The sequence below is a fragment of the Cnephaeus nilssonii genome (assembly GCF_951640355.1).
Source record: "Cnephaeus nilssonii genome assembly, chromosome: 6".
Taxonomy (NCBI): Eukaryota; Metazoa; Chordata; class Mammalia; order Chiroptera; family Vespertilionidae; genus Cnephaeus; species Cnephaeus nilssonii.
Genome location: NC_137077.1, coordinates 86,783,364 through 86,810,776, shown reverse-complemented (window position 1 = coordinate 86,810,776; position 27,413 = coordinate 86,783,364). Strand labels below are relative to the sequence as shown.

At 44.9% G+C, this 27,413-nt stretch overlaps 1 protein-coding gene across 2 annotated transcripts in view; it reads right to left on the bottom strand.

Annotated features, from left to right (window-relative positions):
* PLXNC1 (plexin C1) overlaps positions 1 to 27,413 on the bottom strand; it is a 160,564-nt gene that overhangs the window by 39,146 nt on the left and 94,005 nt on the right. For both annotated transcript variants that reach the window (XM_079773938.1, XM_079773939.1), the window contains exons 10-20: positions 25,964 to 26,106; positions 22,593 to 22,772; positions 20,371 to 20,458; positions 17,207 to 17,410; positions 16,895 to 17,080; positions 14,186 to 14,288; positions 10,777 to 10,878; positions 10,349 to 10,452; positions 6,561 to 6,599; positions 6,207 to 6,331; positions 4,789 to 4,987 (exon numbers count right to left, since the gene is read on the bottom strand). In XM_079773938.1, coding sequence (XP_079630064.1) covers positions 4,789 to 4,987; positions 6,207 to 6,331; positions 6,561 to 6,599; positions 10,349 to 10,452; positions 10,777 to 10,878; positions 14,186 to 14,288; positions 16,895 to 17,080; positions 17,207 to 17,410; positions 20,371 to 20,458; positions 22,593 to 22,772; positions 25,964 to 26,106 — 1,473 coding nt within the window. The remainder of the gene's footprint in view (positions 1 to 4,788; positions 4,988 to 6,206; positions 6,332 to 6,560; positions 6,600 to 10,348; positions 10,453 to 10,776; positions 10,879 to 14,185; positions 14,289 to 16,894; positions 17,081 to 17,206; positions 17,411 to 20,370; positions 20,459 to 22,592; positions 22,773 to 25,963; positions 26,107 to 27,413) is intronic.

Here is a 27,413-nt window from a genome sequence, read left to right as displayed (position 1 = left end):
GGAAGGGGCTTCAGTCAGACAGGAGGCAGCCTTCCTGCAGCCCCGCGGGCCAGTCCCGTGCGGTCCCAGCCCAGCGCGCAGTCCCGCCGGGCACCTTTGCCGGGCGGGGCCACAAGTGTGTCACCACCTTTCCCTGGACCGGAGCCAACCGCAAGCTCTAAGGCTTTTACCAAACCTCCTGATGGCTCCTTTCTCCACACTCTGCCACGTGCACTTTCTCCTGGACCGGGGCTGCCACCCTGCTGTTGCTGAAATGCCTCAAGTTTGTAGCTACTTTGTGGTCAGATGGAGTCGGGGCAGTCCAAGGGGAAGCTTGTGCCTTCTGCCCTGCTGCAGCCTTTGCTAAAAAATAAACCCTCTATGAGCAACGGACATTAACCAGAATATGTGGGGGAGGAAGAGCAGGGCCAGACCCAGGAAGTCAGACTGCCTTCGTGACGACGAAAAGCCAGCCACGTGACCAGGGCTCGAAGCACCGGTTTACGAAGCCAAGCTTTCCGGCCACTGCGTCTGGCTTTGAAAGGAGCATCCATGGACCGCTCCCCTGCTTCCCCCTGAACACGTAAACCGAGACTTCTTTTAAGTCTCCCGGGTCCCTCCACCCCATCCCATCCTTTAGACTTACTCCAACGGCATGAGCCCTCCCCGGGGCTTCCTCCTGCCCCTTCTGCCCGGACACACCAGCGGGCTTCCCTTATCCCTTCTGTCTCCCCTGCTGCAACATCCCGAGTCTCCTCGTGACTGTAGGACAGAGGAGGGATGTTCAAAAATTCCCCAGGTGGAGACAGGGTTGGAACTAGTGCACGGCATTTAAATTCCTTTGAGAAACTTCCTTTATTTCGTGGTCCACAACCACACTGCTCTCTTCTCTTCCCCTCCGCCCTCTTGGGTAATGTCCTGACCGCAGACCTAGAACCTCTGCTTCTCCTTTCCTCCAGCACATCAGAGGCGGGGTGGTGTCCAGGTGAGGGGCTGGAGGTGCCCACAGAGGAGATGGGGTGCTGCCCTGGGGAGGCGCCGGAGGTGATCACAAAGGCTGGAGTCAGGGGCCAGGTGGGCGTTCCTGGGCTGTTGTGGACTCAAAGGAATTCTTCCAGGGGCGGCTAGACTGGAATAAGTAGTATCTCGTCTTACACTGCTGCTCACAAACAGGGTAATAACCCGGATGCTCATCAGCAGAATTCCTGGGGGCTCTTGTAAAAAAATCTGGTGCTTGGGCCCTACGTTAAACCTACACACCCAGACTCTCTCGAGCTAAGGCCTGGGCACCTGTTGTGTTAACACCTACTTAGGGGACTCCGAGGCGGGCTTAGGAAACCACGGAGCCCTGCGGTTTCTTTGTCACCTCCGAACACAAGGTCTGGCTTAGTCATACCTGCTGAGGGCTGAGGCATCTTGTCAGACCAGGGCACACAGTGGCCCGGGAGCTGGCCTGTGGCAGAGCCCTACTCACCCAACAGCCCCCCACCCCTCCTGTGATGGCACCTAAACTGGGCGCCTTCACTGTCCTTTTTCTGTGAGACCTGACTCTGGCCCTGGCTGAGCCAGAGGCTTTCAGCATCTGTGATCTCATTCCATCCTTAAATCCTCCGCTAAGCCTGTAGGAAGGTCCCTGCCGCACTGGGGAGGCAGTAAGCAAGCGGTGGCTAAGAGCGCCAATCCCTGGGCTGTTGCATGCCAGCTGTGGGGCCTGGGGAAACACATCTATTCTGTGGGCCCCAAACCCCCGTGTGCAAAATGGTCATAAAGGCACTTACCTCATGGGATTTAAATGAGAAAAGGTGAGCAAAGCTCCCAGCATGATGTCTGGCACGTTCAATACATGGCAGTAATTAATATTATTGTTACTTTACTGCCAGAGCCTGGGAGGTTCGCAGGGGTAGTTACCTGAGGTTACAGAGCCAGTGGTGCCGCCAAATGTTTGTGGGGTGAGGCAGGAGGACTAGGGCCGTCAGAGTCCCCCACCACCTCGGGCACCTGGTGGGGGAAGTCGGGGCCTCCCTTGCAGAAGGAATTACTCCACTGAAAACAAAAGTATCGCCTACTGGCTCAATGCCACTTCCTCCCAGTGAGCACCCCGCCCCCTCACCCCAAGTGCTCAAGATACTCTTCAGGCAGCACTGTGGAATCTTGACCCAGAATCCTCTGCTCAAGGGTGCCGCTGGGGAAAACTTAACTATCTTATAACTATGGTTACCAGTTATAAGATAAATCCAATTCTAAATTGGAGCCCAGATTTTCCAAATGCCTCATCCATTTAATGCCCAAGTAGCAAGAGCAAGGCACCGACCAACCCTTGAGGGCCCGGAATTAGAAATCAGAAGATCCCAGAAGAAAGAGCTAGAAAGGAGTTTAAAACCAATGACCACGCCCCTTACGTGGTGGGTAGAGGCGATACCCAGAGACACACAGCTAGCTGGGGCTGAGATGCATTTAGAGCTCGAACCTGCAGCTTCTAACCAAGACTCCTAGTCCAGTGCTCCATCCACTACCCCAGGGTTCTCGAATGTCGGGCAGGTGGAATTACCCGGAGGAGCTTAGAAAACATGGATAATGGGGCCCCCGCGCAGAGTTCTGGCTCAGTGGCATTGTGGTGGGGCAGCCATCTGCCTTTTAAGACTAAGTCCCGGAACTCTGTAAGGATCCTGCTTAGAAAGGTCCTGTTTAGAGGCAGTTGTGGCCGAAAACTAGATTGGTGGAAAGCAAAAAAATGTTCACCCCAGAAATAACCACTCAACACCTCCCCCAAAGCGTGTGATGATTTATTCCAAGTAAACAGAAAAGAAGGCAGATTTCATTAATCTTAATAAATGGGCATTGCCTTAGGAGAGGAAGGGGTTGGTAAAAAAAAATGTTGTGCATCTATTTGTAAGATTGCATTAAACATTCAACTAAGCACAGTCTATTTAAAGCGCTGCTTTTGGATCTAAACTTGAGTAGCACTGTTAAAACCTGTGGCATAGCAGTATATCTTATTCAAAGTTTAATTAGATTTTGAAACTAGCTACAAATACACAATTATGCAGTTTTGCTGGAATCTGGGTGGTTTGAAATTAAAGAAGGATAAGAACCCTCTGCACCAGGGGCCTCCGAGGGCTGAGGGAGGTTGGGCTCAACAGAACACTCTCGCTCTTCTCCTGCCAATAGTTTATAATAATGGCCAACACTGACGGAGTGCTTACTCCGTGCTAAGCAACTGCACGCACTTTCTCATCAGCGCCTCAGAGCAGGCCCAAGATCTTCCTCCAGGGCCACAGGTTATAAAACCTCAGCTCAGACAGCCCGGGGCCTCTGGTAAGGGGTGGAGTCTTCATTTCGGACCAAGCAGTGGTCTCCAGGGCCCACTCTCTAAACCACTGGAATCTGCACAACGTTTGTATTTGAAAAAACTTGAAGATTCAATTAGATTTCATCCAGGATCCTACAGTAACTCCAACAAAAACTCAAAGGGCGGATGGCTCTTTGGGGACTTGCTTTACTATGGGATGACCAGTTAGAACTGAGTGTAATTAGCTTACAGCACAGGGGTAGGTAAATGGGTGCTCCCCAGGTGCTTCAGAGGCCCCGAGAATAGCGTGTTCTTTTCAGTATCTGAAATATTCCCTCCACTCAGTACATTTTCTTAAATGGGCTGACTGGGCTCTGCTTGTTAATGAATGAAGTGAGGTGGGCTCAAAAGTCAATGGGATGGGGGTAAGAGGAGAGATACCTATAATACAATCAACAATAAAAAGTTTATTTAAAAAAAGGTCAATGGGTATAAAATTTCAGTTATGCAAGATACGCCCTAGACATCTATTGTCCAACGTCATGCCTATAGATAAAAACACTTAAAAATATGTTAAGAGGGTAGGTCTCATGTTCTTACCACAATAAAATTTTTAAAAAGAGAAGAGCCCTACCTGAGGAAATTCTAAGTGAATGTACATTTGCATAGGCCAGTTACAGCAATAACCATTCTTATTTTCCCCTCTGTGTGCTCCTGGTGAGGACCAGTGATGGGGAACTCAAGAATTTAAAAGTTTTTAGCTTTAGATATATAGTTAATAGGCTTAGTAATTGATGCAAGTAGAAAGCTATTGTTCCAGGGACTGGAATGTATGACTGGGCCTACCCTGACTTCAAGAGACTCGCAAGCAATTTGACCTTGTGCCCCAGAAGTACTCAAGTGACCAAGATGGTACCTGAGTCATTGTGGTCCAAGGAGAGAAAGTTCACCACCCAGGATGCAGAACAAGAATCACCTGTCAGCCTGACTGGTGTGGTTCAGTGGCTGAGCGTTGACCTATGAACCAGGACGTCACGGTGCGATTCCCAGTCAGGGCATATGCCTGGGCTGTGAGCTCAATCCCCAGTGGAGGATGTGCAGGAGGCAGCTGATCAATGATTCTCTCATCATTGATGTTTCTATCCCTCTCTCCCTCTCTCTTCCTCTCTGAAATCCATAAAAATATATTTTTAAAAAAGTTAAAAAAAAAAGAGTCATCAGTGTCAGATGAAGGGATGCTCAGAAAATCATCAAACTGCAGCTTTTATCTGGTTAACCTTTCCCCTGAATTCTAAATTCTTTACCTATACTTCCCTTCTCCTTGTAAAAAGGTAGGCTCAAGATGAGATGTAAGACAGTCTTTTTAGTGTACAAAACCTGATGTCTTCTCAGATCACCAGGACGAAAAGCGAGGGAATGCTAATACCATGGAGTTATCCTGGCAAAGACATTAGCATCTGCTAAAAATAACTGCCTATTGTCTTACCTCTGACACTGCTGTGGGGGGAGGTGACACTTACCCGCAGAAAGCCAGAAAGGCAGACGGACATCCAGTTTGTGAGGAGTTTTTCAACCACGGACTCAGTGCGCCTCAACATGAGTTTAGGCTGCATGTTACTGGACTGTTCCATCAAGTCCCTGGTCAGCACCTCCAGGATGCTGGTCAGATAGACCAGCTTGGTTTGCAGAGCGATGGTTAAGAAGGAGGCGAACAGACACCTGTTTAAAAATAGAGCCTTGGTCACAATAGCCAAGACCTGGAAACAACCTAAGTGTCCTTCAACAGGCGCATGGGTTGAGAAGACGTGACACGTATATTTATATACAGGTAAACTGGAATACCATTCCGCCATAAATAAGGATGAAATCTGGCCATTTACAACCGCATGAATGGACCTTGAAGGCATCATTCAAAGTGAAACAAGGCAGACAGAGAAAGATAAATACGTGGGATCTCATTTATAGCAAAAGAGATTATTTGTGGTGACCAGAGGCAGGTTAAGGGATGAGAGGGGGGATGGACTGAAAGGGTGAAAAGGTACAGATTTCCAGTTATAAGGTAAGTAAGTCCTGGGGATGTCACGTACGGCGTGGTGATTATAGGTAACACCGATGTGGGTGTATCTGAAAACTTTTAAGAGAGTAGATCCTAAGACTTCTCATCACAAGGGGAAAACCCATTTTTTGTAGCTATCTGAGAGTAACTACACTTATTGTGGTAATCATTTTGCCATATATTTACGTCAAATCATCATGCTGTACACCTTAAACTTATACAGTGCTGTATGGCAATTATATCTCAATATAAGCATAAAAGAAAAAGATATACAGACTACAAAAAGCACACACACACACACACACACACACACACACACACACACAAAGGGAGCTCGGGTAATGTGTTTAGCCATCATCTATGCTGGGCTCGACACAGGTGGTAGTTTCCACGGAAGCCTGAGGGGCCACGGGGTGCTGTCCATGGGTGCTTTTGTTCAGTGTCTGGGTTTCAACCACCTTCATCCTCCATCCATGAAAACCACACGCCAATGTTAACTTCAGCACATTTTATGTGTTTTCAGCACTTGAACTTTAAACTAGAGCGGTAACAAGAAGTGAATGTCTTTCCCAAATTTCAGGGTGTTTTTAAAAATAGAAAATAGCACTTCTGCTTTTTTGATTCAGGACTCATGTTTTTTTCTTGGTTTGGGGGTTTCGCAGGGTTTTTTGGGGGGAAGGGAGTTGCATGTGTGCGTCTTTAGAATAGAATTTGTGTTGGGGGGTGTGATCTGAAACGGAGATTCCCCAGCGGCTTGACCGCCCAGCCAAACAGCCTGCTGTCAAGAGCTGAGTCCAGGTGGTGTGTGGAAATAAAATAAGGAGCTCAGGTTTTATTTTCTCTACTTAATGACTTTTAAAATATAAACAAATTGACTAGTACCTGTCCTTCACTGAAAAATTCTTCTGTTTTTCAAGGGTGTGGATGACAGTAACAAGGAAACTTTTATTACAAATTAGGGCATCCAAAGCTGTGAGACTCTCATTCTTGTCATTGGCATCTCTGTTCTGGAAAAAAAGAAAAAGTGTATACTATAGTATAATAGAATATAATAACTTAAAGTTAGAAAGTAGATCCACAATGAGTTTTCCAAGACAATGAGTTATTTAATATTGAATTCATGATCCCAAAAAACCCACAATAAAAATTCAAAGTAATAATGGAGATGACGATGATGATGATAACACTATGCAAGCCAGGCAGTGATGGGCTAGAAATGAAAACTTATAGACTTACATGCATATCTTCAGTGAAGATGTGTGTGAAGCCACCTGACTGAGAGGAAGGAGACACTTTTATTATTCATAACATCCAAAGGAAATTAATAGTGCTTTTTGTTATAATACCCAAGTTCGTTTTAATAAAGCAGAGACACTATTTGCTAATCTGAAGAGCTCCTGAGTTTATGCTCACTGAATAGTCTCTAATACATAATAAATAATTACTTAGCTCTCAAGAGACACCAATGAATTCTGAAAACCCCTAAGAAGAATAATTATCATGGCCTCAGTCCCGTTTTTGGTAGATGAAGGCCTCTCACACTTTAAAAGAACTGACTCACAGTTAAAGAAGTAGTAGTTAAATATGTAGACCACTCCTCAAGCCCTTTAACTTCTGAGCATAAATACAGAATTGTGTTGGCAAGTTTTTACAAGTCTTAGCTTAGTAGTATCTCTTGTCTTGATGCACAATGTTATTCAAGAGAGTTGTTAAAAGTAGAATCTGGAGCCAAACTAATTAGCTTCCAGTCCTGGTTCATCACATACCGGTCACATCACTGTTGACAGGTTATGGAACCTCTCTGTACCAGACTTTCCTCATCTGTAAAATGGGGACAACGTGATTCCACTTGTGGGCTTGGTGTGAAAATAAAATAAAGAACTGCAGAGTAAGTGCTCAATGTCAGCTATTAGTGTTGTTTTTATCACTAACTCACAGCAAACTAGACCACAGTGCTGTTGTCCTGCTGCTTTCTAAAAATATTTTTATGTGCAATGCTATGTAGCTCTTGGATATAAACTTTTAAATGTGAATTTTCTTTTTTTAATGTATCATAAATCTTATTAGAATTAAATGATTAAATTTTAAAAGCATGCCGAATAACACATTGAGTCAACAGAATGAAAAATAAACTCCAGAACATTCAGTGTTCTTTCTTCTTTGGGGGGTAATAATTGGAACTTTAGCTATTTATCTTATTAAACTTCTTCTGCAGAGAATTTTTGCTTTATTTTTTTAACCCAAGCAAGAAGACCTTAACCATTTTGGCCATACTCTTCCTTAGTAGTAGGCAGAAAAATCAAACTCTGGATTTGCATCTCCCACTTCCTACTATTCTTCTGCTGAATCAACTGTAAGTAGATGGACAATTTAAACAGATTGATTCTTGACCTTAAATAGAGAAATGCCACCTTGGCTTCCCTAAGGCTCCTCCTTCCTTCCATTCAAATTTCCCTCTGCTAGGAAGTTAGATGCTCTGCTTACCCTTATTTCTTGTCTTATTTTCAGCAAAACAAACTAGTCAACATAATGAAAAGCAAGGCTGTAAAAGTCAAACCCAACTGGCCAGGTGAAGAACCAGGAACTGGTAATGCCTGGTCCTCTGCGAACCTCCAGTTTCCTTTGGGTTTTGCCTACTGTTCTCTGGTAGGTGTTGACCACCCAAACTCTCCCTCTACCAGCCAACCTCCAGGCCAGAGGTGGGAGCTCCGGCTCTCTCAGCAGAGGGCCCGATGAACAGGAGGAGAGGTCTGCAGCCTGGTGTGCATTTCAATGGGCACTGTCCCAATAGAGTGTGTTCCCTGTATCTTTTCTTACTTATTATTAATTCAGCTTGAACTTAGGTCTTCTCAATAGAGTTCTGATAAACTTATGCTCGTTTTTTCCTGGGTCTTCTCCTTTAATGACTCCTTCTGGCTTCAGTTTTTATGGCTTTTCCAGTTGCCTTTTAAGATTATACATAATCCAGAGTTTAATCAGTTTGGCTTTTTGCAACTCATTTTCTTCTCCTAAGACAGTGATTTTCAACCTTTTTCACTCAGGGCACACATAAACTAATTGGTAAAATTCTGTGGCACACCAAAACACACACACACACACACACACACACACACACACACACACACATATTTTTTCCCCCCCGCCAATCTGACCCCCCCGCCGAATGGTATAATTTTGCTTCATTCACACCATACTTTCCCTTAGTAGTAGGCAGAAAAATCAAACTCTGGATTTGCATCTCCTACTTCCTACTATTCTTCTGCTGAATCAACTTTAAGTAGATGGGCAATTTAAACATATTGATTCTTGAACTTAAATAGGAAATGCCACCTTGGCTATTGTTGTGTTGGCCGTTGTCATTTTTTTATTTGACAGACTAAGGGAAAAGAGGTCAGTGCCCCTGACTGGTATTGCATGTTTTAAACATTCCTGCGGCACACCAGTTGAAAATCGCTGTCCTAAGATAATTACAGAATTGTTCTTGGGACTTTTTGAAACAGTTGCAACAGTGCTTCTTTGTATTCATCACTCTTTCTTGCTCTTGATTACTGAATTTAGAAGATAGGAAAATTTCTTTTTCAGGCCACAGATTATTCTCTTCAGCACTCAAGAGCAATCATTAACTGTGAAAGCCCACACAGTACTCATGTTGATGGTAGAAATCTCTGTCATTTTCTTGGTAGTAAATTCTTAATGGGGATGTCCGAGAGCTGGGAAATGAGACTCCTGATGCAAGCTTGGCTGAGGCTCTGCGCCGTCATCCTGACTCAGGGCGCTGAGCTCCCTCCCTCCGCGGCGCTCTTCTGTAGAAATGGGTGAGGTGGCAAAATGGCAAGTCTTGGCGGCTGGTACTTTTGGAGGATAAGTTTAAAAAATACTTTATAATGCAAAAAGCTGAAGTCTTATTTATAGCCTCCTTGATTTACGACAGTAAGAATTACACTAAAAATATGGTGGGTGTTTTATGGCAGTATCCCAATCTCCAGACACAACATCACATGTCACGGTGCCCACTTCTAGAATTATAGAGAAACTAGAAATTGCTTATGGCATGGGTCTGGATTTCTGAACTCTAGGCTTCTGGCCAAATGTAGCGGAGAAGCTTCCGAGAAGGGATACAAGCTTGCTTTTGGCCTGGAGAGATTTCTGGCTTAGAAGTCTTGGTTTAATCATGCTAATTGGTGTTGATGTGTTCCAGAGGTTGGGCCTCTTGGTGGTCACCAGTTCGGGACAAAAAGGGCAGTTTGGTGGAGCGGGGGTATTGTGATGTGGGGGTGATGACAGGAGGATGAGTGTACCTCGCCAAAGACTTGGGAGAGTAAATGAAGGAGGCCACATGAGTGGATGAGAGAATGGAGGTGTGAGAACATAAGTGAGATCGAAACCCAAAGGGTTGAGTAGACTACCCCTTGGAGTCCTATAGCAAATCCATCATTGCGTGCAGCTACTTCTACTAAATGAGCATGATACTTACTGATTAGCTAAATAATAACTACTGAAGGGAACCATAAAAACTCTACATTGTTAAGAATGGCTGTTATTAACTCAAATTCTCCTAGACATGTCTACTTTCCTGCCTCTCGGCCGGTAGTACTTTTCATTTCCAATTGAGAAGTAATAGTGAATAATCTAGTGGCTGCAATGGAAGTCATGCAGATAAACACAACAAATTGGCCAGCCCACAATTTATTGATTTTTAAATAAACTAGCTCGCTTCCCAGCTACAAATTCAGTTCTACACTGGTAGTAAAATAAAGCAAAAATCATCACTCTGAACTTCTGTCCCTCTGAGGTTTTTGTTACTGGACAAAGAGTAATTGCCAGCGACCCATCACTGCTCTGTACCCTAATCAATCCAATTAATAACTATCCGCCTCCCTGATCTGCGCCAGCCTAAGCCACTGTTCTGCACCAAGCACATCCTCTGCAGCTGCCTGGGAAGCAAACACCCGCTTGAACAATAGCAACAAGCACCTTCATTATTATTCAAGATTCAACCTTAGGAACATGATCCATGCTCTTACCTCGGGGAAGAAAGTTCTCAGAGCAAAATGTTTGTAGTCAAGGAAGGGAACAGTTCCAAAACTATCAACCACATCCAATTTATCCATCTGCAGCTCAGCAAAGCCTGCAAAACAGAATCCCAAGAGCAATATTTTAACTCGGCAAACAGTGGATAAAATCTTGTGCTGCTTTGTCTAATGCGAAGTCTGACCTTGGTTTTCATTAGAGAAGAAACAATAGATAATTACTTGGTTGGCTGCAGAGAGGAGCTGAAATAAGACACAAAGTCAGGCCCAGACTCTGCTGTTCAGTTGTCTTCTATTACACAAACACTTCTCATTACCGTGGCCGCCTCCATTTAAGGATAAAAAAAAAAACAAAAAAAAAAAAACACGAAAACAACAATACACAAAGGCTTGTTTTTCTAGAATGACATTTAGGAGCCTACCGTCACGGATCTCCTTCCGGAGTTCACTCTCCAGCAGCTCCAGCTGTTGGCTCTGCTTGCGACTCAGCTCCTTTGACTTGTGTCTGGTCACCCCCACGGCCACTGCAGACACAGAGACCCAGCATCAGATTGACAAGTTAACTTAAAAAAAACAAAAGAAAAACGAAAGTCACCCTTTATTGGGTGACTCAGTTCTTACAGAGAGGGACAGAGACAGTGTAGTGTCTAAGAGGGGGAATTTGTAAAAAGAGAACCCCCTGTGATGGGTCACTCTGAAGAAGAGGATGCCAAAACGCAACAGAAAACGAAAAAACCCCACTCATCTTAAAAATGAAGACTAAATCAAATCACCTTCGCTTGTATTTTAGTGTTTGAGAAATACAGGGGTGGGCAAAAGGAGGCTTACAGTTGTGAGCACGTGAAACACAGCTTATTCTTGTATTATTATTCATTAATTATTGTATTATTTTCCATACTTTTGCTCACCCCAGTGTAAGCCGCGTTGCTTACCTGATCATTTGAATTGTGATGACAAATGCCCTACTTACATTATTCCCTCAGAATTCTTCTGGGATTTTGGACTCCCATGACTTTGTCATCTCATCCTGCCATCCCACCCCTCCCAGCCACCCCAGCCCTGCTTTGCCTAGCAGAACTATATTTTACAAGTGAGATCTACACAACTATTAAAATGTTCCAAGGCTCATTCAGGCATGGCGATCCCATGGTGGTTGCCTACTGGCTGAATCTGGCTAACTGATGTGTTTTGTTTGGCCCACACAGCATTTTAAAAAAAATTTGATGTACTTCACAATATTTTTAAATTAGATGATTCCCATTTTTAAAAATTTCTTGAATATTTGAAAGAGCTGGATCATTGGATCCCAATTTCCCCACAGCATCAGTTTGCTGGAGCTGAGTAGCAGCTACCCCTTAAGAGAGGGTATATGTTCAGTGGGTTTTTTTAAAATTTTATTTTTAAATATATTTTATTGATTTCTTACAGAGAGGAAAGGAGAGGGATAGAGAGCTAGAAACATCGATGAGAGAGAAACATCGACCAGCTGCCTCCTGCACACCCCCCACCGGGGATGTGCCCGCAACCATGGTACATGCCCTTGACCGGAATCAAACCTGGGACCCTTCAGTCCGCAGGCCGATGCTCTATACACTGAGCCAAACCGGCCTTGGCTGTTCAGTGGGTTTTTGCCACAGTCTCCACTACTCTCTATTGCTCTGCTCAGGTCACTTAACTCATCTAGGTTCCTGGTCCCTGTAGCCACTTAGTTTGTGAGTTCTAGTTCTGAGCTGCTTTTCATTTTAAGTCTGTTTTCTCTTGTGTTCTTAGAAAAAAAAAAGAAAAAAAAAAAGAACTCTTCTCCACAACTAATGTGGCACTTCATACTTCAACTTAACATAGGCATTGCCATTCTAAGGTTTTCTGTTAATAGTTGCTAACATCTCCTTCCAGATACTCGCTCCCTCACACATTCACTCATCCATCTCTGCATCCATTTACCTTGTGTTTATTGAGTATCTGTTCTGTGGCTAATAACTGTGCCGTCTCTGGGGCTAGGGAAGATGAGGTAAGCCTAGTCCTTTGTGGAGGGTGGTCCTCAGCCCAGGGAGGGAAGATTTATGTGTGTGATTAACTGGCCTCGGAATGAACTCCTCTCGCAGGGACCCTCTTTGCCCTCTCGATGATCGTTTCAGGTATTTTTTATGCTCTTCCCAAGTTGTCTACCCCATGACGTATCTGGAATCCAGAATTGGAGGCTTACTAAAGTCCTGTCCGGGGCTGGCTACGAGTAAGATTACATGTAAACTCTAAATGCTGGGCTCCATTCTGAGAATCCGCTGCAGTTAAGCAGCTGTAGGTATGTTTCATTCTAAATTCACGTCCCCGTTGCGGCCTACTAGGAACCTGTGATCTCACCTTCCCTCGCCCTTCACTTTGCTTGTAGAGATTGTTTATGCTCTTTAAGGTAAAGTGGGCTTAAGTTGACACGATGCTTTTGGCTTCCTTGGTGTCTGCAAAGTCCTTTAAACCCTCATCTCTTTTCCCAGGGTTTCCGGGAGGCCCCGTCATCGCAGCTGCAGGGAGTCTGCCCTTCAGTGCGCAGTCACATCCTGAGTGAAAGCGCTCACGCACCTGGCCCAGCCTGCCACCCACGAAACATCCCGCCGTGGCTTCCGCTGGAGATCACAGCCACGAAAAGCTCACTGCTCAGTGGCTGTGCCACTAGCTCCCTTTACATGCAGTGAGCAGTGCTGCCCAGAGTGCAGCCTGGGAACAAAAGTCCCAAGTGCTGCTCCTGGGAAGAAGGCGTTCCGTGTTCCACCTGGGAATTGCTGCATGCCCCGCCCTTTCCTGAAGATGTACGATGCATGTATGGTTAAGACTGCTGGCTTTGCAAAGTGGTCCAGGGAGAAACCGTATTTAATTTTGTTTCCTCCAGCATCACTCCCATCTACTGGTAGCAAGGTCTTTTTTATCATGAAACTTCTATTAAAAGAAGAAAAACTTTCTAGAATAAAATAATAACAATTGACAATTGTTGAATATTCTTTTTTCTTTTTCTTTTTCCTAAATGGTCTCAATGCTTTCTGTGAGTTACTTCTTTTAATCCTCTCAATATCACAATAAGGTAGGCCCTTTGACTGTAAGGCAACGAGAAACAGAGATGCTAAGGAATTGACCTGAGGTCATACAGCTAGTAAATGGCAGAGCAGGGAACGAACCCAGCACTAAACCTGTTCGGTTTACTGCCTCCACAGCAAGATAGAAGCAAGATGAAGTGGAGAAAGAAGCAATATCCAGATACGGTGTTTCACTGTAGACCACACATCATCCCATCCCATTTGATCTCTGCAAGTTTGGCTTATGTAGCTAACTGTGGATCTGTGGTTTCTTTCTGTATTTGCGGCTCAACTTTATTTCTCCAGGGACGTTTAGAAACATTCAGGAAAAAACAGTGGAGCAATATAAGTGGCCTGTGGCTGTAGAGAAACTTGGTTTGTTTCATTACCTTTCAGCCAACTGGGATCTTTGGTTACAAGCAAAGGTTATTTGATTTAGTTTTCATTTTTAAGATGAGTGGATTTTTTTGTTTTCTGTTGCATTTTGGCATCCTCTTCTTCAGAGTGACCCATCACAGGGGGTTTTCTTTTTACAAATCCCCCCTCTTAGATGCTACACTGTCGCTGTCTCTCTCTACAAGAACTGTAAAGCATCCTGAACATGTTTAGAAAGCCCTCAACATGCAGCTATTATTCATGCCACAAAGTTTGATTTGGGTTTTCATGCATTAATACTTAATTGAAGCAAACAGCCCCTGGAAGCTGTAAGTCGGCCTGAAGAGAGGCCCCAGGGAATAATTTTTCTGACAAAATTAAATGGGGCACTTACCAAAAATGACGATGACGAGCAAGATGGGAAGCCCAATCAGAAAGTACAGAGGAGAAGCAACTGATTCCTGCTCGACATCCAGCTCCAAGTTCCCCAGTTTGACCTAATGGAACAAAGAGTGTCATTAGACCCAATGGAGTTCGCCACCATATCTATTTATACAATTTTCTCTCCCCCCCCCCCCCCCGCCACGTGGTTTTCCCCAAGATACAGAAAGAGATGAAAGCTAAGTGAGATATCTGCGTTCAAGTCCCATTCTGGAACAGATTAGCTCTGTGACCTTGAGCCAATGAAGAACATTCTCTGTGCCTTGGTTTCTAGATATATCATTTGAGGTGTACTAGGTTAGACCTGGAGATTTTAAATCTGCAGATACCAAGGAAGTCAAAAGCATTGTGTCAACTTAAGCCCACTTTACCTTAAAGAGCATAAACAGTCTCTACAAACAAGGTAAAGGGAGGGGAAAGGTGAGATCACAGGTCCTTTTTGCGCTGGGGATTTAAGGAGGTGAAAACCTGAAGGTGAGAAGCCCCTTACCCTTTGACCAAGGAAGCAAGACTTATCTTTTCTACTTGCATTTTCTGGGCAGGCCTATTTTAAATGAAGCAAAACCCAGTTTGGCAATTCTTCCTAGATGATCCCTGAGGGCTTTTACCAATTTTAGTTTTTGGTTATAAAAATTCTGTACAACTTGTAGAGGGAAAAACTCACTATCAAGCCTTAGTTTTGCATCAACACACACACACACACACACACACACACACACACACACACACACACACAAGTATTAAGGCACATTTCCACCCCTGGAGCCAGGGCAGCCCCCCTGGAGCATCTGAGCAAAGTGCCAGAGCACAGATTCCGGACCCCAAAAGAGAGCCCAGGTCCTAAGACCCAGCTTTGCCCCTGCTCTCCTTACCAGCTGCAGGAGCGTGAGATAGTTATCAACCATCCGATCCTCACGTTCTTCGTCTTTAAACTGTAGCATCGTCATGAAGACTACCTGTGCTCTATCATTTAAGTAAGTCGGCTCATGGCACTCCTGCCTAAAGCCCTTTAGTGTCAGCTCTCCTGGCTCCCACCACTCACTCTCCCGCTCCCTCAGAACATTCCCCTTGCTCCCCCAACTCTAGCCCCACTGGCCTTCTTGTTGCTCCTCAAATGCACCAGGCAGGCTTCTGACTCAGGACCTTTTGCAACCTCTGGCTCCCTTCACCTCGCTCACTCTACCCACAGCTCGTTTCTCTCCTCCTTGAGCTCCTTACTCAAATGGCATCTTTATAGGGAGACCTTTTCTTCCCACCATCAAGAACTGAAGGCACTGCCCTCATGTTCCTAGTCCCCTCCGCCCCTGCTTCATCTTTCTCCATAATAATTACCACCAGCTAACACATTAAAAATGTTTTTTAAATTGAGGAAGGAGGAGGAGGAGAAGAAGAGGAAGAGGAAAGAGAGAGAGAGAGAGAGAGAGAGAGAGAGAGAGAGAGAGAGAGGGAGGGAGGAAGGGAGGGGGAGAGAGAGGGAGAGGTAGAGAGAGGGGGGACGAGAGAGAGAGAGAGAGAGAAGAGAAGAGAAGAGAAGAGAAGAGAAGAGAAGAGAAGAGAAGAGAAGAGAAATCAAACCCGCAGCCCAGATATGTGCCCTGACCTTTTTGTGTACGGGATGACACTCAACCACCCGGCCAGGCCATCTAACACAATTTTATTTTCTTTGCTATGTATCTCTTTAGGTAATCTCCATAAAGGAGAGTACTTTTGTCTCATCTCCTCTGCTGTCCCCAGCACAGTGTGGCACTCAGGAACTATTTCATAAATAATGGAGAATGCTAGCATTTGCTCTTCTCAGCTAACTGGACATGGGGGAGCACTAGTGAGTTTAGCAGTTGTTATTGATTTGATGATGATTATTACCATCGTTACCATCCAACAGATGACAAAGGGAGGCCTGGCGAAGCTAAGTGACTCATCTAAGGCCACACAGCTATTAGCTGGTGCAGCTGGGACATGAACACATTTTTGTCTTGCCTTCCAGTCTGAAGTTCTTTTTTTCTTGTCCTTTACCCAATTATTTATGACTCCAGGTCATAAAGCATTTTTTTCCTGTTATAGCCTGTGCAGAGCCTCATATGGCATAAACACTATAAAGGGAGACTTCTAATATGTCTCCCTTCCCCATGGCCTCACATCTTTATTGGGGGACATAAATATACCAGGGATGGGGCCCTCAAACATGGCTGGGAAAAGATTAATCACAGCGAGTATGACTTCATGGTGGAGGGAGCAGCCCACCACCCAGAGATGATCTGCCTCCGGGAGGCCTGAGTGCCCCTCTGAGTGGGCTAAAGAGGCCCCACTCTGAGGTTCTGCTGAGACTGTCATCTCTGCATTTGGGAAAAGAATGACAGCTCATCCGTCAAGGGGTGTGGAGATTCTGTTTGCAGATGCCACAGTCTCAACGTATGGCTAGAACAAAAGCTATCAAGACTCATTAGCAGTGAAGACAATGATGTGTTCACCGCTCTGACATTCAAATAGGCGCGGGGAAGGGTTCTGGCGGCTATTTCGGAGGAAGTATGCCGGGGCCTCCAATATCAGCTTTGTTCATCTTCTATTTAAAGCGAGGATCTGAAGAATCAAGAAGGATTCCATTCTGGTTTAGCCAAGGAGTTCCCCCAAATAAGGCAGCATGCAGGGCGGTGAGGTGACCTACGTGAACTTTCTTGGACGAGGAGGCAATGCTGCTGGCAGCTCTGATGCCTTTAATTTTGCAGAGGATGGTGGTGAGATCTTGATTTCTAGTAATGTTTTCAAAGCTGCAATTTAACTGCTTATTTTCCCCATGGAAGAGAGTAATTTCAATGTCTTTCTTGGAAATGTTGAAGTTATCATTTTCTTTCTGTGAAGAACAAAGCGAAGATGAAGAAATCAGGGTGCATGCGGAAACTCACAAGCAAAACACAGCACACCTTTCCAGTCGTCCAGTCGAGGGGGGCACAGCCCACACGGAACAAGAGAAACATACCAGAATTTTTACTTCCAATTCTGTGTCCACCTCGGGGTCCACCCGGTACCCTGTAAATCTGGGGTCCTCGAGGTACTGCAAGCTTCCACAATCCAAGTAGGTCTCCTGAACTCTCAGCTTCACCGTCACATTCGTACGCACTTTCGAACTCTTTAAACTGGGGGCTGAGAAACTGCAGTTCGTGGCCATGCACTGTTCAGAGACCTGAGGGAGAAGAAAAGGGCATTTCACAACGTCATTGACGGGTCCCAGCTCTGGGATTTAAGAACCAAGGGACCCAGGCGACTGAACTTCTCGGTGCTTGTTTTCTCATCTGCAAAATGGGACAGCAATACCACCTGCCTTGCAGGGCTGAATGAACCCTACATCAAATTAAATGAGATGAGGGCTCGTTAAGTTCAGTGAGGGCTATATTACATGAGATTATCCACACAAAAATGCTTAGTATAGTGCCTAGCTATTATTAGTAGTACTGATGACAATGAAAGTAGCCAGGGGATGATATGGGGGGGGAAACTGGTATGCAGAGAGAAGTGGGCTTTGCACCAGTGGGCCTGAGTGTCCTTTGCTTGAGTCCTGGGAAACCCCCGGGAAGGAGGAGAGGAACCCCCACGAGGCCCAAGCTGGCTGAGCCACGTCGGGAACCTCCCGCAGGCTCCAGCGGAAACCACTAACCACAGGGAGGAGAGGGCTCTGCAGGCTGGACAGAAAACAGGGGAGCGCAAACTACAGGGACAATTCATTCCCCGGGAAAGAAGAGCATGAGGGCTGGAAACAATGCAGAACGGGTGGCCCACTTTACAGGTTTATTTATAAAAACTAACACATAAATATTGGCATTTTCAGGCGCAGAGAGAGGGGCAGAGAAAGCTGCTAGGAAAGAGAGGCTGACGAATGTTTTACAGAAGAGCAATACAATGTGCGGAAAGGAATTAGCCAGGTGGGCAGTTTTCCTCTTTTTATTTACTCTCTAATACCGGCTTATACAAAGGAGGTAGGACGAGGCCAGAGGTGGGAAAAATCTGATGCCAAGGGCTGAGATGTGGACAAGCAAAACCTCCTTCTCCCGTCACACCTTTCCAACGACAGCCCGGCCCCGGCTCACATTCTGGCGCTGCGATGAAAACCACCGACCTGCTGCCCTAGCTTCGCAGCAGCCGTAACCCCAGCAGGCCGGCTCCCTATTAGAGGTGTCTTCCAGGAGGATGATCGGTGACGGGGTCACCCGAACCTCATTATCCTCAACTCTCTCAATTTCCATACTAGTTACCAGCTGCCACTATCGGAAATGCTCTTTTTTTTTTTTTTTTAGTTTCCAAGCAACTGCTTGGCCAGCTTCATGGGCCATCTTATATTTGCTTTCACTCCTTAAAACGGAGCTACTGTGCAAGGTTCCACCCCAGGCGCTCCTCTCAGCTTCCTCGGCGCTCTCACTCCCACCACGCTGTGCCCATCCTCCCTCTTACGGCAGCTTTGCTTTGCGAAGAGGACAATCATCTCCGGCTCCTCACTCTGCCCGGCCGTCCAGACCTGCCCCCTTGAGAACAGCCCAATGGAGAGCGGAGTCACCGGACCCGCTCACATCTCAACACACCTGCGCTTGGCATGAGCACTCTCATCAGTCTCCTGGCCTTTTATCAGCCACCACCTCTCCCACGCACCACTGCCAAAGCAATCCTAAAGGCGCCTATGCTCACGCCACTCCATGCTCAAAGACCTCCCATTCTCCCCACCGCCTCAGGAACTGAGGGCAAAGCCTGTCTGATGCTCCTGCCAGCCCTCCGCTCATTCCCGCCCCGCCCTCTGGGTGCCGGCTGACACATTCCCACCACAGGCCTGGGAGTGACCTGTCCTCGTCCTTTGCACCTGAACTGGCCTTCCCGTCCCCACCTATCCAGTGCTACCCAGCCTGCTCCACTCGCAGACATTCTTAATCCCTCCCCTCTCAGTCCCCCTCCTGGGGAAACACACAGTGCCCTCTTGGGCTTACGGGGCTTCTGAGGGGGCCGGGAATCAGAGGCCTAGAATTTGAGGACGCCCCATGCTTTCACCTTCAATGCCAGCGGGGATTGGCTATTTCCCTCCATGAAGGCAATGTGACCATCTTATTTGCTTTTTCCCCTGCGCCCATCAAAATGTTTTGCCCACAGTCGATGCACAATAAGTTCTACTTGATCTAGGAACAGCGCTGGGAGGGAGAGCAAGTCCACGCACACATTCAGGCCAGGCCTCTGGCCAGAGGGTCAACCTACGCAAACAACTCAGTGGGATGTGATCACATCATGGGGACATGGTCTGGAATCAGATACAACGTGAGGCTTGGAACTGGCTCTGAAGCACGTCAGCGGACGGTCGTGTGTGTGACAAGGCTGTGAGGATGGCTTAGGGAGGCCTCCTGCAGCCTGAACCCACACTGGGGCCGGGCCCGGGAGGGCTCAAGTGGTCGGGGAGTGGTCAGGCCGGGCCCCAGCGAGCCGCCAGCCGCCACATCTCATTAAAGCAGGACTGAAAGGAAAGAGGGTGAGGAGAGCATTCGGGAGGAGTTTAGACCTGCACTCAGAAGCCCCAACCTGTATCGGAAACCTATCGCTTCTTGTGTGATTCCTGTGGGTGTAAGAACTGAGGGAGGGGTGGACACCAGACCGCTGTGTGGAGAGATGAAAGGCAAGAGGAGGCGAGGTCAGAAGGAAGGGACCAGGTCGGGTCAAAGAGACAATGGCAAGAGAAGAAGCCTCTGCTACGACCTCTGGGACTTTAGAGGTCACCGATCCGCTGAACCGCCGCTCTCTGTGCGATGGAACACCCCCTGATCGCCACAGGAATGCCATTTTCCTCTACATCACGCCTTCCCCACTCACACAGCGTTTTCACACGTATCATAAACAGTGCCTCATTAGTGACTCGCCACAAATCATACACGGAGGAAATGGCAGGTCCTGTCATACCATGTTCATTCCTTTCCTCTGTGCCTCAGCTTGAAATACTCAACACAGGTATATGGTCTTATTATTTCCTTTACAGCACTGATGGTATATATCATACAACAGGTAAGAGCATATAATGTCACAAGGCACAGAAATAAACTATATCCCCCAACATATTTTGGTGTTATAAAAACAAAATCATCCTTGAAAATAACTATTACAAAGCAGCCGAAGACTTACGTTTATGTTTCCTTTTAACTCATGTGAAATGATTAAGTTGTCAATTACATCAAAATTTCTGCCCATGATGGTTATATTTTGACCACCACTGCAAGAAAAAAAGCAACAATAAGAGTTTCATAGTAAACACACAGGCCTTTGTGTTTATGAACAAAGCTACCAATTTGTTCACACTTACCATGAAACTCAGATTTGAGAGCAAATTAACAAATCTTAATTTCAAATGCAGGACAAATTTTAGAAGTCTTTTTAAAGATACTGGCTACAAAGTCATAATTTTTAAGATACATACATATAAAAAAAATCACGTCAGATCCTGTTATAATTTGTAGGAAATGCCCAAATCCTTTCGTGGAATTTTGAGTTTGTTGTGTCATGTTTCCACATATAATCAGATCATCAGCTGTATCTTGCAAAGGTTTCACTGAACAGAATGTTGTTTGATTGCTGCTTAATCTATATGAAGATTCTTCAATCTAACAATTTTCAAAATCAAACTCCCTACCTACCAATTATATTTATTTAGGGAGACAGAAAACACTTTGGACAAGGTACAATTATAAGTGACAGCAAACCATATAAATAACAGCTACAGTCTATCTCCCCAAAACCAAGCCGAATGAGTTCATATATTCTTAGCACATAATCGCATATAAGCCAAGTGGTCATTAGATGTGAAATAAACAGCTGTTCACAGCTCTGGCTGCCCTCACACCCTCATTCGTGTAGGTCACTAGACACTCATTCCAGGGGACAGAAGCCTGGTATGTCAGCTGGGCCCATGACGACAAGACCAGGACGTGGGCACCAGCAGGCTAATGGTGTAGGGCAGAAGAAAGACATCAAGCCCTGAACTTTCCCGCCACAGGGAGAAAGGGCCCAGCTGGCCTCATGCCAGCCCGTCGCCGTTACTGGAGACCAAGCCAAGCCTGGCCCACGGCCGGACTGCGGAGCCGTGTTCTTGCCCAGGAGTCACCGAGAGACACGGGCTCAGAATGTCATAGGTGACTGGACAGCAAGAAGCCTCTTATTTTATGGCAAAGCAGAACACTGGCGTCTTAGAGCACAGCACCCCGGGAGCCTGGGCAAGTCATTTGAACACTCCATGCCTCAGTTTCCTCATCTGCAAAAGGGGCCACTCAGAGCAGAGCCTTTCCGCTTGTGAGCATTAACTGAGTCAATAGCTATACCCACAGCAGGCATGTGCGGAGTGCCGCATCAATGGGCGCCTTTATTCATAGGAAGGAATTAGACCCGGAGCAGGGACTGTCATGCTTGGGCCTTGGTTTGGAGACGTCAGTTTTCCTCACGCCACTGTTACGGGTGGAACTATTGAAGCCCTAATCCCTAGGACCTCAGAAGGTGACTGCTTTTGGAGACAGGGTCTTCAAATAGGTCATCAAGGTTCAAGGAGGCCATTGGGGTAGGCCCAAATCCAGTATGACTGGTGTTCTTACAAAAAGAGGAGCTTAGGACACAGACAGGCACAGGGCGGAGACCCTGTGAGGACACAGGGAGGAGAAGGCCATCTGTGAGCCAAGTAGAGAGGCCTCAGAAGAAACCAACCCCGACAGCACCTTGGTCTTGGACGACTAGCCTCCAGAAGTTTGATGACATAAATACCTGTTATTGAAGCCACCCAGTTTGTGGTACTTTGCTATGGGAGCCCTAGCAGCTTAATGTGTCCACCTCTCTCACTTAATCTTAAATAAGGATATTCAAAGTGATTTTTTTCTTTTTTCTTTTTAAAGCTTCATCTGTAGTTTAACCTAGACAGTACTTTGAAAGTAAGCTTCATGCTGTGTTAGGTGAAGAAACTATTTTAGGGTTATTTTCCAAAATCTAAATGTGAATTTAAATTCAACTAGGGAAATAATTGTTGTTTTTTTTTTTGTTTGTTTTTTTTTTTTGGACTCATCTGGAAAGGTTTATTTCAGAATTTCCATCTCTCATGTAGGGAAAATCCTTGAAATCACATACTGCTTTTGATTTAGATGGCTCCCAATACTTCCTCTAATTATTCAAAACAGCCTACTCTAAAGGTTTTAAAACAAAGGATGTAGGAAGGAAAAAGCTTTGTGTCATGGTAGAAGTGAAACAGAGTGAAGAGGGTCACGTGTCTGTACCAGATGATTCCTATATGAAACTGAATAAAATTCATGAACTTTATGCACCAGACCTTTTTAACCACAACGAGAGAAAAATCTGAATCTGGAAAATACCTGATCCAGGTGGTAGCAGGATAGATGAGGGAACAGCGTGGCAGAGCAATGTAAGACAAGGACCCCACAGAAGCACAGTCCCCGCCATCGAACTGGATACACACATCCTTCATTTCTTTCCGGCTTGATGGTAGAGAGAATTTCATGTGGGTGTCGTTTAGCACGTGGCTCACCCGTACTCTAGGAAGGGGTAGAAACAGAACTCACGTGAAACAGACAGCCCAGCTGCTTACCCACAACAGCTCCTGACTAGCAGACAGCTGCAGGCAACTGCTGATTAACCAGGGCCACTTATCCTGTTGGGGTGTTATCCCAGGCAGGGTTCCTCTTTCTTTGGTGAATGTTTTTGTTTTGTGAATCCTCACCTGAGGATATTTTTTCCATTGCTTTTTCAGAGACAGTGGAAGGAACGGAAGTGGGGGGGGGGGGAAGGGCGGAGGGGGGAGAGAGAGAGAGAGAGAGAGAGAGAGAGAGAAAGAGAGAGAGAGAGAGAGAGACATCAATGTGAGAATGTGAGAGAGACACATTGATTGGTTGCCTCCTGCATATGCCCCGACAGTGGGGGCGAGGGGAGGGCAGGGAGCAAACCCGCAACTAAGGTATGTGCCCTTGACCAGGAATTGAACCTGCAACCCTTCGGAGCGCAGGCTGACACTTTAACCACTGGGCAACGCTGGCCAGGGCTCTTTTGTGCATTTTTATGTTTTTAGTTGCATTTCTCTTGGAAATGAGGGAAGAAGCAGCTAATAGAAAGTGGAACATGGACTGGGTATTAAGTTATATTAAGGAATTACTGTTAATTTTGTTGAGTACAATCATGGCACTCTCCTTATCTGTTAGAGATACATACTGAGGTATTTATGAGTGAAAGGATATGGTGTCTGGGATATGCTTTGAAAAACTCTGACTGCAATTCTTCCTTTCCCTCCAAAAATGTGGAGGAGATAGATGAAACACGGTTGGCAAATGTTGATAAGTTCTGAAGCTGGTGGATGGGTACAGAGAGGTTCATACACTCTTCTCTCTTGTGTATGTTTGGAAATGTCCTTAATGAAAAGCTTAAAAAGAAAAAAAGAGAGAAGTCCCAGTTGAGCTCCGGGAGGGTAGAACTCAACCCCGGCAGAGAGGGGAATTCTGCTGTACGAAGAGCACTGAGCCCAGGACTGAAGTCCACGGCGAGGCCCAGGGGGCTCAGAATCCATCAGCCATCGGAGCCAAGCTGCCTACCAACTTGCTCCAGACTGGAAATTAGCTGGGACTCTCCCGGTGTGCCTGACACCGCAGGGTGTGTCCTTGCCACCCTTCAGGAGTCAAAGCAAAGCCTTCTACAACAGGCCCCTGGAACCCGCAGCTTCCTCGGTGCATCGTGTCTGCAATAGGCATCTAAAGCACTATCGTTGGGACTGGGTTGTGTCTGAACAGTACTCAGTGTAATTATGCTACAGGAGAATTTATTATTACAAAGGACATGTGCATGATAATGAACTTTCACGCACAGATCCTTTAAGTTGTAATAATAGCTTCAAATAGTAAGGCAACATCAAAAAACACACGGGTCAGTTTGTACTTACACCTCCTCAGATTTTCATTCTAGTTCTTGGAAACTCTTCATAGAATAGCTGATAATTAAAAAATTCACACTTGTTTATAAATTTTAGAAGGAAAGAGGTGGATATGTGGGTCGTTCCACTACCATTCTCGTATTTTTCTCTTTTAGAGTAATTAGGCTTTAAAAAATACTATATTGAAAGAGTTTGGGATTACAACACGAATTCAGATGTAGGATTAACTGGGCATTATGTTTACTGCTCGTGAACTTGGGTTCACCACACAAATGTGGTTAGTGAAATGCTACATGCAGAAAGGTCTCTGACTCATTGAATTTAATAACTGCAGTATCTCAACACACATTCGGAATTGAAATGAGAGCATAAAGAGTCAGGAACAGGGTAAAGCTCTGAAAAACGACTTACTTCCCAGTGAACACACTGAGATTTCGTTATACAAAATGACAGGCTTTTGCAACAAGGTGTTTAGCCAGGATAAATGGCACAAAAATACCCATGTTGTGCAGATCAGCCACTAATGTGAGCTGGATAATTCTGGTAAGTAGCAAAACAGAGGAAAGCCATCGGTGAGCAGCTTTTCCCAAAAGGTGACAGACATCCCAAACTTACTGCTAGGAGGGGAAGGGGATGACAGCTATATGTGGCAAATGAATTAAAACAGAAAATCAGTAAATAAGTGTGGCAGATTGGAACGCTGTACAAATCTGTTTTAGTAGTTAAAAAACCAAAACACCACGCTTCAGCAGATTGCCATCAATGCATTCCCATGATGGGGATGAGCTCAGTATTATACTTCATGTAGATGGCAACGTCGTTTATTTCAAATTAGCCCAAACTTATAAAAGCTTACAAGCACAAAACTCAAATTATCTATCATGCTATTAGCGCATCTCTTTTTTTGAGGGGGGGTAATATTGGTACAAGACTGTCAGTGAGGCACTGAAATGTTTTCTCTCATAAGTTTCACTGGAAGGATGAATTAGGGGAAAATAAGTCATAGAAATAATGATGTTCAAGTGTTACACTGACCAGTTACTTTTTGGGTTGGGGCATTTGTTTTTCTTTCTTTTTTTTAAAAAAAATACTAATTTACATTCTATTTAATTATTATTTGGGCCTGAAATCAATCCAATAAAGAGAAGGCTATAAAAAATAAAGTGGATCAGAAAATTTCTTCTTTTAACTTTGGGCCACCTACTGAAGAGTTGCTATTATTTTCCCATCAAAATTGGAGGTACGGCTCAGTTGGTATGGCTCAGTAGTTGAGCACTGACCCTCAACCAAGAGATCACAGTTTGATTCCGGGTCAGGACACATGCCCAGGTTTTGGGCTCAATCCCGAGTAGGGGGCATACAGGAGGCAGCCAATCAATGATTCTCTCTCATCATTGATGTTTAAATCTCTCTCTCCCTCTCCCTTCTTCTCTGAAATAAATAAAAATACATTTTTTTAAGAAAAATATGAGGTACTCGACTGTTTTTTCTAAGTGGATCATCTTCAAAATGATATTCAAAATACTTGGTTTTGTTTAATGAAAACAAATCAAGACCCAAAACAGGCAACATCCTGAAATTGTTGTGTACTGAGATTTTTTGGGGTAACATGGGACAGATTCTTTCACAATTAACTTCAAATGTAGTGTATAAATGATTTTACTATTAAAAATATATTATATCAAATATGCAGAGTAATTGGTCCACTCTGGCACATGGAAATAATTTGACTACATAATGATTATATTTGGCATAAGTTTTAGCATTTCACCACATTATTGAGAAAAAATTACTAATATTTGAACTCACACATCCTTATCACAAGTACTGGTTCCTTTCAGGATCATGACGATGTTATCAGATGCCCGGGTGAAGTTTGCTCCCGTGACTATCACGTTACTTTTCCCTAAGGTTGATATTTTCTGTGGCTCAATGGACTTAACAGAGAAGACCTATTGGAAATAAAATATTAAAACACAAGATCAAAGCTAAGAAATGGCATTGCTCCAAAAAAAATCTGTTTATGCACTGCAGTTCGAAGAAATCACTGGGAAATTACAACATTTTGCAAACACGAGCAGACAGTGTTTAATGAAATCAATGAATTCAAGGAAGAGCGCTGAAGATTCATGTCTCTCAACACGCGACAGCATGAGGTCAAACCAATTAGTCTTTGTCTCACAAGACAGTTGAAAATACAGTTGAAGAGCCTGACATTCTGTCTGAAGAGTGAAATAGCATGAGAGTCTCAAAAATGCTAGCCGCCGTCCAGCCCCTGGAGGCTCACAATGTAACAAAACGATGAAAGAGACAAGGAGTCCACTGCTCATGGGCCAACGACAGACTCATCATTGGTTAGAATAAACGCCATTTTGGATAATTTTAATTCCCAAGAAAGCAGTTCCTGTTTTTTTTTTTATTTCAGATAGGCTATTTGAATCAAGAAGTATACTGTAGGGAGAAACCTGCTCAGTCACCTAATATCAAGTAGTTGGATGCCTAACCCATGTGGCCAACCATTTCTTCTCCACAGTTTGCAGATACCACCATTTCCTCCTTGGTACCCATTGCAAGCTTTATCAGGCCTTTCTTCATCAAGTAAGTTTCCCTTGGAAACCTGATACCTGGCCCTGTATTATGCACCTTACTTCTTCATTTGCAATGTTTAATCAAATTCCCTTAAAAAAAAAAGAAAAGAAAAAAAAGCCCTACTGGTTTGGCTCAGTGGATAGAGTGAAGGGTTCGATTTCAGGTTCCATCCCCAATAGGGGGCAAGCAGGAGGCAGTCGACCAATGATTCTCTCTCTGATGTTTCTATATCTCTCTGCCTCTCCCTTCCTCTCTGAAACCAATAAAAATATGTAAAAAAATAAATTTTAAAAAAGACCTTTTTGATGGTAAGAATCATCTTCCTTTTCAAAGCTAAAACAATTCCGATTTCTTACTTTTCTCCTATAGATGCTGCCATCTATCATTGTGATCATTTTGTGGTGCTTCTGTAGAGCATTACTGGCAAGTCTGTATTTTCCTATAATGTGGTGACTAAAACTAGACAGAAGGTTCTAAGATTCTGGCCAATATAAAGTACAACAGATCTTCAGCATGAGTGACTCACACTCTTGATATCTGAAAACAACCTGTAGGTCCAGAAATGCATAATCATATGGGATTTGGTCAAGGCCTAAACACCGAGTGTATCCACTTGGAGGATGAAGTTTAGGAGGAAGGCTCTTCCTTTGCTGGGAAAGTTTCAGTCACA